Consider the following 16,188-nt stretch of genomic DNA (forward strand, 5'->3'; position numbering starts at 1 on the left):
ACTCTTCTCAAGGTCACTTGCTTATCTCTCCATGAAGATATCAGTATTTCAATTTTAATGCTAATATGCTGGATTTATATTCTGTTCTAGGTATAATATGTAATAGTTTAGTCATCTGAATAACAGACCGGGACTTAAATACGATTTTTTTAATGACCCCCGCCAATACTAGGTAACATATTTTCTGCTGTATTTTTCTTATTGTTTTTGCGTTTTATATTAGTTTATTTTTATAGTCTTCCATGCATTATTATTCATTTTTCCCTATGAATACATGATCGATTTAAGATATAAGACATTATTAATGATCAAAAGGGACTGAACAAACAGACGTTTAATGACGGTTCTTGTTTCTGTGAGTTTGTATAGCCCGCCAGGTGTTTGTGATATTCAAAATAATATTTAAACTAAATAATAGCTTTGAAGAATGAAATGAGCAGAAGACGAAAACTATGCTGGATTTATAAATCTTTACTCAATTATTAAACAAAGAACTATTATTAAAAGACCAAATTACTCTTTAGAGGTCGCTAAAGTAGTTGTCATTGCTCATGTATATATTAGCCTTGTACTCCACGAGTTTAATTCCGAACCGAATTAACTAAGCTTTTAGTATAGTCTGAGAACATACTCTGAGGAATCATATTCCGAAAAATGTGAGAATTGAAGGATATTGAGTAATACACGAAATGTTCATAAAGGTTAAATATAATAGTTCTTAATTGCTTCATAAAAATGATTTTGGAAATGAGTCATTTGGCTTTTCGTACCTTAACTGTTTATTTTATAGCTTATTTTAAATATAATGTTTTTCTTTTACATCTTTCATAATAATTATGGCACGTTTTCTGCATCAAGGAAATGACACTTATGTGATGCGATTCCAATTTATGTTAACATGATTCTTATGGCCGTATTCATTGGTGTTGAAGTGTGCCTACAAGCTTGTGAACTTATTGCTTGTGATCCTTCGACAATTTCAAAATTTTATTTATTTTTGTGTTAATGGTACCTAGAGATATGTCTAGGTACATTGTAATAGTTTTTGAGTTGGAGGACTCACTTTGCGAATGATAGTCTTGCTTCAGATAGGATTGTTTTTGTTGTTGTTGTTGTTGTTTTAAGAAACGAAATGAGAATATATTTCAATTTCAGTTCAATAATCAATGTGGTATTAAAGTTTTAACCTTAAGAATGAGAAATTGAAGTTTCGCAAGTACTTAAATGTTTTCAATGTTTGTTTAATGTTGCCGAAAGTGGAATATATTTTTGTACACGAAATCTTACTGGTACATAGCTCATTTTGTGATAGGCTTAGGCCGTTAAGCATAAAGCAACTTTAAAGATCCAGTAATTAAAAAAACAAAGGTTAATGGCTTGTAAGTAACATCCAAGGTTAAAACATCTCGGGAATAAAGCTAATCAATTAAAGAATGGTTTAATGGCATAAAAATGTTTTCCATCTGTATTAAGGTTATTTGTTCCCACAGTCAAACGGACGAACAACCAATGAGAGATTCACATTTATTTTGTAATTTCCTATTGGATGGACGGTCTTGCATAGAATGTACTAAAGAATGAGAACGTTGGCAATGAGAAATTAATAACAATAAAATTAAAATGGCAATAATAATAATATATTTGGCACAAGAAAACACATATGCAGGAGTATAGTGCTCCTTGCATGGTCAGGGTCAAGTAACTAGGCTTGGGGTCATGTATATGACCCCCGAAATTCGACAAAGTAAATTAATTTTGAGACTGTCCTTGTGAAATTCAGAGTTTTCAGGTATGATAATGAATCGTAATTCAACTACACCTGATATCGCTCTTACTTAACTCTGTCCCCAGTGAAGTGAGTACACCTGATATCGCTCTTACTTGTCTCTGTCCCCAGTGAAGTGAGTACACCTGATATCGCTCTTACTTGACTCTGTCCCCAGTGAAGTGAGTACACCTGATATCGCTCTTACTTGACTCTGTCCCCAGTGAAGTGAGTACACCTGATATCGCTCTTACTTGACTCTGTCCCCAGTGAAGTGAGTATTAAAAATATAGTCTAAAAACATTGTTTTAATTTTCTTCTAAAACATTGATCTGTTTTGCTAACGTTATCTCATTGATAAATCTATAATCTGAAGACAACCGTTATTATGGTTATTCCCAAGAAAAGCTCACATCTTGGTAATCCAGATAGTCATCGTACTATTAGTCTTTGAAATTGATTAGGGAATTTTTGAAAATAATAAAATAAAATTTCGTCTGCTGTACTGTTTAGAAAACAATAATTTTTACTGCTAAACTCACATAAGTTAACAAATAAGAAACCACTTGTATTCTTAAGTAAGAAAATATTTCAGGGATTTAAGCATAACCACAATAGTGTCAAAATAACCTCCTCCCCCGGTGGGTAAGTGGTAAGCGTACGGTCTTACAACGCTAAAATCCGGGGTTAGATTTCTCGTGATGGACAGAGTGCAAATAGTCCATTGTGTAGCTTTGCACTAAGAAAACAACAACACAGTCGATATTTTGTTAAGTGTTAATTTCTTTTCCCATCTGACTGTTATAATGGATTAACTTCCTTATGTTATCTAGGTGCACTTCTCCCTTATTCGTCTATACGTTAGATTTCACGTGTTCCCTACTAAGATTCGAGTTAATAAAACTTTTTCTGGTACTATTTGTTTTAAGTCTTCTTCTCTATATACTTTTTTTTCTAAATTAAATTGCTTTCTCATCACTTCTGCTTACAAACAAAATACACGATATCAACGTTGTTTGGAACATATTCCCTAATCCAATATAGTTGCTGTCTTAGACAGCTTTGACAGCATAACTTTAGAGGAGCATGGCGTCTGAGATACATCATAACGACGCGTGTTACTGTATAGATGGGGTGTAAAATAACAGGGCTTTTTCAATAGTACAACCAAAAAACTAATTTTCTTGTTCTGCTCAATTTGTAGGCATTATTTAATGATAATAAGTTAACGTGGGGTCATAATATCAATGAACTCATATTCCAAATTAGGAATGGAAGCTTTTACTTACATAGAATTAGCGATCTTCTTATTTATTATAACTCATCATCCATTATATAAATTTATGAAATCTTAAATACGTCTCTATTATTGCTTGTTTTATGCCCGTTTCCCTCCTCAATGATTGATTGTTTTATGCCTGTTTCCCTCCTCAAGAAACTATAATTGCAACAAAAAAACCTTGCTTTTGAAAATAGCTCTTCTATTCCATACTTCTAGCCCCCCCCCCAGTGGCACAGCAGTGTGTATGTTGACTTACAACGCTAGAATCCGGGTTTCGATACCCGTGGTGGGCAGACCACAGATAACCTGTTGTGTAGATTTGTGCTTAATTACAAACAAACAAACCATACTTCTATTCCTATAATTCATTTTAATAAATCCTCTGGACACTCCCTGTTAACATCGTTTGTCTATGTTATTTTAAGAACGTTTGTCCACTTTTGTCTTCAGGTTATTTTAAAAAATTAGTTAATTGCAATAGCTTAAAGCCAGATTTCCACTAAAGTTGATACTCCTAATTCTTAGGAAACATGATATTCTTTTAATTCTCTCGATAAGATGCAATCTATCTTATTACTTGTTCCTTTGGCTAGGTGGTTAGGGTGCTCGACTCGCAATCTGAGGGTCGTAGGTTCGAATCCCTGTCCCACCAAACATGCTCGCTCTTTCAGCCGTGGGGACGTTATAATGTGACGGTCAATCCTGCTATTCGTTGGTAAAAGAGTAGCCCAAGAGTTGGCGGTGGGTGGTGATGACTAGCTGCCTTCCCTCTAGTGCTACACTACTAAATTAGGGACGGCTAGCGCAGATAGCCCTCGTGTAGCTTTGCGCGAATTTCAAAAACAAACTTTTTTGTTTTGTTTTGAAATGTGTTTCTATACATCTTTTTTCCGCGGTTGTATCCAGTTAATATTTTTCCATTGTTTGTTGTTAATTCGTTTTTAAGAATGAGAAAAAATTCTTCAATCTTCTTGCACCTCAGGAATTTCATTTAAACTTCTACCAAATTACCAACTTTTGTTCATATTCTTGTGCTTGCCATCATAGTAATATAACATACCGCTCTGCCCGCTGGTATTTCTAGGCCTTCCCATGATTGATGTTGCTGGAGTACTCCTCTGAGCTTGTTCTGATATATCTTCTGGTCATATCAGTCATGCAAAGCATCAAAGTATTTATCTTCCTTTTTTTTAAAGGGATTCACCGGTGACGCGGTTTACAAAGCACTATGGAAGAGTTAGCCATGTCATATTTGAATATTGATTCTCATCCGAGCTGCAATTGTTTATTGTCCAGTGAGCGCTTCTAGCGCCATCTGAAACGTCTACGTATTTGGTATTATGTTAAAAAAAAAAGAGTGCTTTTCTGTACTGTAAAACTTTTTTGTACAGTATCTTTTCTTGTTTTAAGTCAGGCAGAGTCAAAATTCAGGAGTCATACTTTGCGAGTATCGAGGTTTACACACTAAGATTTGCTCTGATCATAGTATACGTTAAACTGCTCTGTCTTGGAAATTATAATATTACCCAATAGTAAATAAGTTTGTCCGAAAGGAAACATAGATTAAGGCTAAGGCTTCTTCACCAAGGTGGGTCAATATTTTGATTAGGGGGTGGGAAAATATATTGTATCCACCGATATTTTAACCACGGTTGGTTTAAAATATTGGGTAAGAAAATGTATTTGAATCAATACCCTGTCTAGGGTAAGGCCTATAATGACATCTACTGAAAATGGAAACTAACCAACTACCACTGTAACTCTCACGTTCTAGCGCGTCGCTAACACAAGCGGGAATGCAATACCGCAGTTTTGCATATTCAAAGTTGTTGTTATAGATATAAATGTATAACTTAATATAATAGATATGCATATTTTACTTAACTAATAATATGCTTACGTACTAGAATTCAAAAAAAATCATCTAGGAAGAATTGAAAATATATTAGTTTATACTTCATGTCAAAAATGGATATGGTAGCGAGATTATAACAAGTGAATCAATACAGGGAGTCAATTGAACGATAATATATGCTTAATTTAGTAGGTTAATACAATGCGTAGTAAAATTGAAATTTACATTAACAGTTTCTGTGATAAAATATTTAGTTAACCTTTTAAATGTCCGTAAAAATAAAATGATGTTCAAATGTCTTGAAAGAACACTGTTTTCGTTGCTTTGATGGGTACACTCGTGCACAAGATGATAATAAATTGACTGACATAGCCTACTACTAATAATGTGAACAAAACTGATTTATAATTCTATCGCTCAAAATGCTCCCATATCTTTCTATGATTTTAGTATTATAATAACGGAAAACCCGACTGTTGCTGTGACACCATCCTTCACCCCAGACCCTCTAGGTGCTATACGCATGTATTTTAAGAACAAGTTAACCCAGAGCAGCAGCTGTGGGTCAAGAATATATCTTTTAAAATGTTAGTTTATTTATCTTCCAAAATTTAAGTTATTTAGAATCATTACACCAGATACAACTATATTAGAAGTTTATTGACAGGATGATAGTCCCCGAATTCTATTTTATTTTTAAAGTCAATCTTTTTGAAAGCATCGATCCATCTCCTGTTATATTTTTGGTTTATTTCAGAATGCGCTGATGCTGGAGTAAGTTCCGTACTTAATTTCTGTGACAAAAACGCAAGTTAAGAGAAAAGAACACGAGATTACAAAAACAATGAACCTACACCAAGTTCGTCGTCGACACTTGACACGATCGGACAATAATTACGACTTTACAGAAGGTTGGACGTCATTGATTCGTGATGCTCTTCTTCAAACAACATGGCCCATTTCTTTCAATTTAGATTCTGATGAAGAAGAATATGACCTATTCCAACTGCGCAGGTATGTAAATTGTGTATGTTTTTGCTGCATGTGAACGTGTAATTAATTTTCTTGAATTTTGTGTTTTCAAATTATCAGGAATCGTATATTGGAAACCAAAACGTCTTTAGTCTTTATAGTAGTGTGGTCGAAATTAAATGCTCCATTTGGAGGGTGGAGATTGTTTAACAAGGGCGTTGGTGGTGGTGGTGGTTACCAGGATGTGTTGTTTAATTTCAGATTTGTCATTGGAGTTGGGATTTAAGCGAAATATAAACATAATATACAAATATCAAATTCCGAATTTGATTGCATCTGATTGTACATTTTTATTTGTCACTGAACATTTTTATACCGTTGGCATTCATTCTGAAAGTGTGATGATACTTAAATAAAAAGAAATGCTAGTGTTGCGACAACCAAAAGATAAGCAATGTATATAAATTATGTTTTCTTCGTCTAATAAGATCTGTGTAATAATAAGCAGCGTCAGTTTAAATTAAGGAAAATAAGTGCAATGTCAAAGTAATAATAATCCCTCTATGATTTTAGTTGTATGTATTAAATACTTTTGGTTAAGTGCTTAGAAATTTTCCATACAAAATTTCGAGATAATTTTATAACTTATAAGTGCCTATAAATTGACTCTTCATTAGCTTCTCGTACGTTATAGGCCCAACCTAAGCCTAAGCCATCTAACTGGCCAAACCATGCGAGGTATTATTAGTGTTGCTGCCGAAAAAATATATTAACAGCAAGGATACGATAAGAATAATGCAATTTCAGTGTGAAAAGAAATCTCAATCTGCTATATTTATTCAGGATTACTGAAAAATTGAAGTTATTTTAGCCGTTTTGTTTTCTTAAATCTGAAAATCCAGAACAAAATATAAGTCATATCTAACCAGTATCGCCGGTTAAAAAAATAAAAGGGGAAGAAATGTGATATTTTCAATACTAGGGGTATACAATAAAACTTCCTTAAAAGGGGTAGAATTTAGCAAAATAGCTTTATTATAAGTGTTAAGTTTGTGATACGATAAAATTATCAGTACTTATAATGTGTGTATATAACTACAAACAGTAGTTGTATAACAGCAATAGGAAGAATTCGAGTATAATCCTATGCCTTTGCCAAAAGCCTTTTCTTTTTTCTAAATAAATAGTAGAACCTGCTCCACGGGCAGACAAATATTTTAACTTGACTTTGGTCAAAGTAAACAAATTCTGTAAAGAAAAATTGAATAAATAAACTTATTTGAATATGATTCATAATTATATAATCTTATTACAAAACTTGTTATGTTTTTCATAATATGGTAGAATCTATATCAAAAATGAAGTTATTGTGTTGAAAAGTTATGTACTTTCATCAACAGATGGCGATACGTTAATTCCGAGACACGATTCTAAATATACCTAATTGCATTATCAAGTTAACAATTTGTTTCTTTACAATTAGAGCGTAAGTTGTAGTCAATGGCATTTGATTAAAACAGCTAAGACATTCCAAGTACCTGAACTTTGCTTTTTTTCTTTTATTCAACCCTTTGATTGTCTTCTATACATAACGCTGTTAAAAGATAAATCTTCAAGAATCTTACCTTTGCCGGAAGGCTAATTTAATGACTTGCATTTTTACTTATGTGTAAATATGACTCACAATAATCTAGACTTCTGTATTCTCTAGATACTTATTGCTTGTTTCAGCCTAAACGAAAACAGCTTTACATATTAGATTAAACTTGTCATGATTTCTATGGGATTTATTTATAACCTCTTCGTTTATAGTTACTTATTTTGAATTTAAAGCTGCCTCACGTTAAGTCTCAATAACTGTCATAATTGTTCGAAAGAGGGCGACACCATCTTTTAATTTTCAATTGAAAATCTCCCAGTTCATTTGCAGGTTAAGTGATTTGAATTGAAACAAGTGAAATGCCCTTACTAATATTTTTAATGGGATAACATATTTTACAATTATTTTTAATACAAGGAAATTAAAAATCCGTTCCTTAAATGGTTTTATATAACTTAGCCATCCCAGTGATCGTTTACTATACATTTATGTATTTTACGTTTCAAAAACTCTGCTTGTGATCTTCAGTTATAAAAATACTGATCATAAAAATATTAACTTCATATAAAGTACCACTTAAAAACGTCAGTAAGCTTTTCAGACTAGTAGCATGTACTGAACTATCTTAGATATTCAGGCTTTTAATTTTTCCTGACAATCGGTTATTTTAATCATATTTACACTGAACAGCAAAAGTTCCCAAAAGCTTTTGTTATTCGTTAGAAATAAAACATAAATAACATCTTCTTATCAAGTATTAAAATTTGTTACTGGAATTTTTTTTTTCCATTTTGATTACTGTTCTGCACATTCACTGGCTCCATTCATTCATTATAATAAATTTAATCTTTTTTGGTGTCGTGGCGTATAACACTTGAATATTGTTGTTTAAAAAATGCAGTCACGTTCAACAATAAGAATTAATTCAGATCTATGTCACTTTAAACATATCGAAATAAAAGAGCATTTATTAAAAGATAGGAAGTCTACGACACAAAAAATCTATTCTGAAATTATCGATTTCCTTAGGAGTCTGTTTGATTGTAATTAAGCACAAAGCTACACAATGGGCTATATGTGTTCTGCCCACCACAGGTATCGAAACTCGGTTTCTAGTAGTGTAACTCCACAGACATACCGCTGTGCCACTGGGGTACTCCTTAGAAGTAGTTATATTTTGGCTATTCTAACCATGCCGTGAGAAGGACATAGCAAAACCTGCCATGTGAAAGAAGAAGAAGAATTAAAATCGAAAAATTATTGATTACCTCGGGTGTAAAACATCAAAGCATCATCTCAGTGATGCCTAGAGTATAAACTGTGTCAAAGAAAAAGAGGGACTATGTGCTGTAGTCTGATGATCGTGTTTCATCTTTTTTTTTAATAATGGCAGACTGAGAATGTGCGAGAAAAACTGTATTGTTCCGAGAGTGTTAATTAATGGGATGATGTATGTTTTTTGGCAGGATACTGGGTCTATTTAGAAAAGAGAATGATATTCAGGGTCTATCTGAACTGTGCTGTCGACTATGTTTACCCCACAATGATCCATTTCCATAGTGATGGGCAAGTTCTCTTCTAATACGATATTACAATAATTTATCATCATGCTCATGTTGTCCGAAATTGATTCGAAGACGATAACAGTGATTTCAGTCAAATTCCTTAGCTAGTAAATTTATCTAATTTAAATTGGTTGAGTATCTTTTGAATTTACATGAACGTTACATTTCTCATCGTAAACCTTTACTAATGTCTATTAATCAATTGTAGACCATACGCATCAGTACAACCAAAAGTGATGTTTTCCAATATCTTATCATACCGAGTCTGGTTACAAGTGGTCGAACACAATAGTAGGTAAGGGTAGTATTAAGGTGGAAATTAGTTCATGTTACTCGGAATAAAATACATGGAAGTCTTTAGAGCATTGTACAAAATAACTTGCGTACCAACATAAGGATTCTAGGTCCATATTAGACACGCCGCACAAGCAAATTAAGCCGAAATATAAGCACAGGGACTAGAAACAACCATTATTCTGTCACTATCCCTGGAAAGCACAAAACAATAGATTATTAGTGGAGCTGTAATATGAGATAAGCTACAACTGAAGCAGCATTTCGGGTATACCACTGTAGGACCACCATAGTATGTTGATTATGTACAGCTCTTGTTACTAGCAGATTAGTTAAAATGTTCACAGCAACCACTAACATCATATTTGTCCACCAAGCTTCTCTAACCTCACCTCTGTTCACTGTTTTCTGAAGATACCAAAACCTAGAAACCATTCCTCAAATGAAAAATGCCATTGTGACAGAGGCTTGGCCAGTTCCCGGACAGATGTTACGTGCTGCAATATCCAATACTATTGCTATTATCAGGATGGATGCAGTAATACAAAATTACAGGCAACGACAAACAGTTACTATAGTGGTTCTTCCTAGCGCCATTTCTAGAAATTATGGAATATATAACAGTGATTATTATGCATGTGAGCGAAAGCTTTGCACACATTTTACATTGTTCGTTCTACAAGTTTCCAAGTACTCTCTGTAATCACACTGTATACAATAATGCGCATTACTTAGAGCATAATTTTACAAATAAAATGTTCATAAATGATAAACAAAATTGTCATTTAACAGCAATTATGTTTCAAAGATTTGTATTTCTTTATAATGATTCAAAACGATTTAACTTTCTCACGAATTATTCTACAATTAATTTATTCCAATAATATGATTTTTGACGAAAGTAATATCATCACAAAATTGAAAAAAAAAAATTGGAATCTCAAATAAGCTGAGTACTGTGCTGGCTTATTAGGCCTCTGTGTGTTATCTAGAAAAAATGTCAGAAAAATAAAATTAAAATGGTGATAACTCACACCTAAACCATTCCTTTGGAGAAGTTAGATTAATTATTCAAAAAGGAATTCCTGATTTTACTTCTATGGACTTCAGCTGGCTTTCATATCCTCGATAATTAAATTTACTTGCTTTCAAAGTTACTTTGTTCAGACAGTAGGCTACCAAGCAATAGTCACTGTTACAACGTGCTTGCTCTCTGAAGATTGTTATCGATTAGCCTTGAAAAGGGAAACTGGTACATTTATCAAAACGAAATAGGATTAGCTCCTACCATACGAAGGATATATATACAATATGTGAAAAAAATGTATAAAATCAATGAAAACTTAATTGAAAGCTTTCCAGAGCTACTATGAAAGATTGATGAAACCTCTTTTAAATTATATGTTTTAAAGCTTTGATTTCGGAAACTAACTCATGCCAATGAATTATAAGTTTATCCGCACTAATTTGTGAAACTTACTTTGACAATGGATTATATGTATTACCTCTTTAATTTGAGAACATTATTTATGACAGTGAATTATAAGTTTTACTGCTTTAATTTTGGAAACTTCTTCATTATATGTCTTTTTTTATTGTTTTAAAAGCAGGGTACGTACTCGGAGAAATTTGCCCCAGAACACTGGCGACATCAAATTGGACACTTAATAAAGCCTGGCCCTTATATGTAGATGTAAATAAAAAAACCGCAAAAATACACATCAAAACTGCAAAACACAAAATGTGAAACCGCAAACTTGCATGTATCTTCGCATGGACCCAACAAACCTTCATGCCAAATTTGGTGAAGGTCAATCAACAGGGGGCGAAGTAGTGATAAAAAACGCAAAAACGCCCATAAAAAACCGCAAAACGCAAAATTTCATAACATAAACAAGTTTTATGGACAAATGATAAAAATATTATATGAACCGTTTTGAGCTTGTACTACACGTTGTATTCTGATATATATATATATTTCTTATGTTTCATGTGTCTAGAACATTCCATATGAGAACGTTGTTGCTTGTTCGTGCGAGTATCGTTGACGCATGCTTTATTTGGGTATCTAAACGATCTACATAAATCTGAATTATACAGCACAGGTCAGATTAAATACTGAACAAATATGCACTGAGATAAGTAGTTGCATGGAATACTCTTTTCGAAGAATGTTGCGCCAATGAAACATTGTTATAGTAGCTCTTCGTGTAAACCGCTTCTTTTTGTATTGTACATAATTCATCTAAACATAATAGCTTTTGAACTGAACCAGTGGTATTTACAGATTCTTGGATAAAGACATATTTATACAGTTATTTATGTGACATTACTATATGAAAAGTGGTTGTTTCACTGATCAATTACAAAAGTGGCTTTATGTGATTTGAGCCAGAACTGAAGTGCAGTGGTCACGATTCAGTACTTTCTCATATAGGGTGTTGGAGAATTACAACTCTGCTCACCCTTTGTTTTTAAACAGATCAGATCATTAGCCAGAGGGTGATCTTCAATGTAGTACTGCTGCATTGCTTCCTTCTGCAGTCAGAGATTATTAATAGAGGAGGCTGAATCGTTACGTTAAAGAAGATATTACACGATGATAGTCACACCCTAACCCTACTCTTCGTTGGTGATTAGGAAGAATCATTCTGCCTTTAGATCTATCCTATTAAAGTTTTTTTTATATTTTGTTTCTTTTATAGTGTTAAGAGTAAGGTTTCAATTTTTAAATTGTTTCGCATATAAAATGCAACACAATTTCTTAGTCATTTCTCTCAAGGTTTGAATTTAATATATTTACTTTACATTGTTACTGTTACCTAATTATGTTGAACGAAATAAGTGCATCACGTACGATGCTCGCCATTCTCACAGATACACGTTTCAAACGTGGTCGATAAATATATCTTAGCAAAATTAAATTTACGAACCAAGTAAATACAATTATATGCCACAATCGCGCCAAGTTTTCATACTAACTTTTACCACTAATGAAGGAAAGAGCTTAAAAAGTAATTCATCCGCAGAAATAGAACATGGCCCGAAAGTGTGCTGTTTTTATATAAGGTGGAAGTTTTGCATACATGCACTATACACTTACACACAAAAGCTATTTCATTAGCCTATTAAAAGCAGAATGTGAAAGAAGCTGGATGATCTGATGATCAGACTGGAGGAAATTTAACACGATTTATAACACTACAACACAATATAGTTTTTATCCCCCAAGTAACGGAAAAATAAAGCTCGCAATTATCAGGTAGGAGTGCAAATCATCATATACAAAATGTATTATATGCTTATTCATTATCACTTCATATGATATGTATAGCTATCAATAATCAGACCATACGCTAACGAGTTTACTTTAGAAGTTCTATCATATCATGTATCAAAGAGTAACAACCGCAACGTCTCTATAGAAAGCAAATATATCCAAAGCATAACTCAAGTTGAAAAGTTTTTGAAAGTCCTGGGTGACGTTGGTTGTATAACATGGCTGCTATTATCAAACGTCGGCATTGCTCTATAGCTACCCTGTTTACTATAGTATAAAAAAATCAGTGCGAATCTTTATAAAATGTTTTCGGCATAAAGCGTAAAAGATAAGCAAATAAAATGTTTTAGTGTAACACGTTTCTCAGAATTATTATAAAAACGTATTATATTGGTAAGCCATAACAAACTTTCAGGTTATATATATTGTCTCAGAAATGACACATATTAGAAGCTTAACATACAAAATGTTGAAAGTTCTTTGTGCAAAGGTTCCGTGTATGTATATAATTACTTACTATAAGGCTTTAGTTAACAGTAACTTAACCCTTGTTAGAATGAGCAAGACCATCTTTTAGTTAACAATGTCGTAACTTTAGAGGGCTCTTAATAGGCAATAACATTCCTCTCGAGTAAATGTATATAAGTAGTTTGTTGAATTTTGCGCAAAGCTACTCGAGGTTTGTCTGCGTTCCTAATTTAGAAGTAATAGACTAAGGAGAATGTAACTAGTCAACATCACCCACCATAAATTCCTGGGCTACTTACCATCGAGAAAGTTGGATTGTCCGTTACATCATAATGCCTGCGCGGCTGAAAGGGCAAGCATGTTTGATGACGGAATTCGAACCTGCGGACCACAGATTGATATTCGAGTTCCCTAATCATCAGGTCATGCCAAGCCCTAAATAGACATAAACGCTTTTATACAAACATTTCGTATATATGAAACTGTATAAATATTCAATATTAAGCTTTCTTTACTGCAGACTTGGCTCTAGAGATATTATTATTAAAATATCACTCATGAGACTTCAGTACTCGTTTACATACTACTCAGCTAGAAATATATGAGTTGCTATATAGAGTTAACATTTTAGGTCTATGTAGGTCAGACCAACAAATTTAATTTATGTTTTTACTTTGAAACTAAGCACGGGTTATATGTGCTTTGGGCTGAGATTATCATTTTGCTCTAAAACAGTTAACGTGTTTATTTAAGATGTTCATGAACATTTAGGAGTGCAGATAATTTACATCCAATGCACAGTAACCATAACTCGTCAACAAGCTTTGAAACCTAGCCTAAAATAGCTACGATTGGGCCCTCATTCACCCAGCATTATAAAATGGGTAAAGTTTTCCCATTGCCTCACATAATTCGCGAGTTTACTTGCTTACTAGCTGTACTCATAACAATGTATATAATTATTTTGAATGCTGTTCAATTTACATTTTAAAGTCTCTTCGAAATATAAGCGCCCCCCAATGGCACAGCGGTATGTCTGCGGACTTTCAACACTAGAATCCGGGTTTCGATACCCGTGGTGGGCAGAGCACAAATAGTCCATTGTGTAGCTTTGTGCTTAATTACAAAACAAACATCGAAATATAAACAATAACTGTAAGCCTTCATGTAACACTGGCATATTTATGGACAAAACTCCATGCAACAAACTCAGATATTTCACTTACAAGCTTACATTCGTACTGTAATTGTTTAATTTACATTGCTTTGGTTTTCAGTAGTAGATTACATTGAACTTAATCATTACTTGAGAAAATTGTAAGTGACCTTCCTTAAACTATTATATTGTTCTTTACTTGCTTTGACGCTTGGTGATTATACTTAGCAGTACCTTTTGATTAATATTTAGTATTTACAAATATAACTGTGCCTAATGTGATACATGGTATAAAAAATCTCAAGCCACAGATCCCTGGAGTTCAGTTTGTTTGAAGTTAAGCACAAAGCTGCACAATAGGCTATCTATGCTCTACCCACCACAGGTATCGAAACCCGGTTTCTAGCGTTTTGTAAGTCCGCAGACATACCGCTGTGCCACTGTGGGGCGTGGAGTTCAGTTCTAGTTATCCATAATTTGAAACTACTAACAAACGAGAGCAGCCCGTTATCAGCTATTAAACCACTTTTAGCCGAATAACTAGATAAAATGTCCACAGTGCTGAAAATGCACTGCGCTAGCCGTCCCTAATTTAGCAGTGAAAGACTAGAGGGAAAGCAGCTAGTCATCACCATCCACCTCCAACTCTTGGGCTACTATTTTACTAACGAATAGTGGGATTGACCGTCACATTATAACGCCCCCACGGCTGAAATGGCGTGTGATGGGGATTCGAACCAGCGACCCTCAGATTGCGAGTCGATCGCTCTAATCAACATATCTCTCGTATAGCTTTGCGCGAAAGTCAAACTGAAGGTGAAAAGTGGCAAATTGCGGGTTCGGCACACTTAAATCTTCTGATTCACAAATCGATACGTAACCATTAGGTTAAGCTTGACTTACTTTTGGCCCCCAGTAGTACAGCGGCATGTATGCGGACTTACAAGGCTAGAATCCGGGTTTCGATACCCGTGGTGGGCAGAGCACAGATAGCCCATTGTGTAGCTTTGTGCTTAATTACAAACAAACAAACTTACATTTGATTATTATTTCACGTAAATGACTTGCTTGCGTAAAAATTTCAATCATCTAAATTTGGATCTGTAATCCAGTTTTTTCTATAGTTACATTTTTTCAAACTTCAAGAATAAAAAGAGGAAAAAAAGAATAAAAGTAACAATTTAAGTAAGCGGTTAAAAAACTTTTATTATCGGGTGCTATTAAACATTCGAACTCATTAAGTATTCCTTTAAAAACATGAACAACATCTTATGGGCACGTGCGCTAAACAACTGGTCGGAGACCCCTTAGAAATTACTATAGCTGTACCTAATCTTGAACTACTTGCCAGGGAAAGGGTAGTCAGTCAACATCATCAGCCGCCACAATAGTTTTGTCTGCCTCCTGGAGGCGAATAATGGTACTGACTGTCACTTTCAGTGCTCCGGTGGGACAACGGTAAGTCTACGGATGGGCAACGCTAAAATCCGGGGTTCAATTCCCCGCGGTGGACACAGCAGATAGTCCAATGTGGGTGTGCTATAAAACACACACTGCCATTTTCATGACTAACCACTAGATTATATATACAAACACAGAAATCAGATTATAGTATTTCCACACCATTGTACATTACTGTTTAAGGCACTAAAACAAATTCTTTGAAAATATTTGGTTACTTATTTCGGAGACCTGTTACCGAGCCAAATTCGTCAGATACGTGACAAGAACCAAGGCTACCTTAGTGTTAAACGAACGCTACATTTATCTGGATTTCTTAATTCTTACGTTTAAGAGATCAAATGGCAATTAAATGAGTGCGTATTTCAATACCATACATTACAAGAGTACAATAGACAAAACATTTTCAACGCATCTATATTGTTACGACAGCGGAAGTCACGTGACGCTGGTAACACGTCATGAGATTCTCGAAGGATCTTGACTTTTC

General features: G+C 34.0%; 1 protein-coding gene across 2 annotated transcripts in view; it reads left to right on the forward strand.

Moving 5' to 3' along the window:
- Window positions 1–16,188, forward strand: part of LOC106459793 (GTPase-activating Rap/Ran-GAP domain-like protein 3) — a 427,929-nt gene that overhangs the window by 63,961 nt on the left and 347,780 nt on the right. For both annotated transcript variants that reach the window (XM_022386650.1, XM_022386642.1), the window contains exon 2: window positions 5,660–5,916. In XM_022386650.1, the coding sequence (XP_022242358.1) occupies window positions 5,747–5,916 (170 nt within the window). In that variant the 5' untranslated portion in view covers window positions 5,660–5,746. The remainder of the gene's footprint in view (window positions 1–5,659; window positions 5,917–16,188) is intronic.

The sequence above is a fragment of the Limulus polyphemus genome, unplaced genomic scaffold (assembly GCF_000517525.1).
Source record: "Limulus polyphemus unplaced genomic scaffold, Limulus_polyphemus-2.1.2 Scaffold30, whole genome shotgun sequence".
Classification (NCBI taxonomy): domain Eukaryota; kingdom Metazoa; phylum Arthropoda; class Merostomata; order Xiphosura; family Limulidae; genus Limulus; species Limulus polyphemus.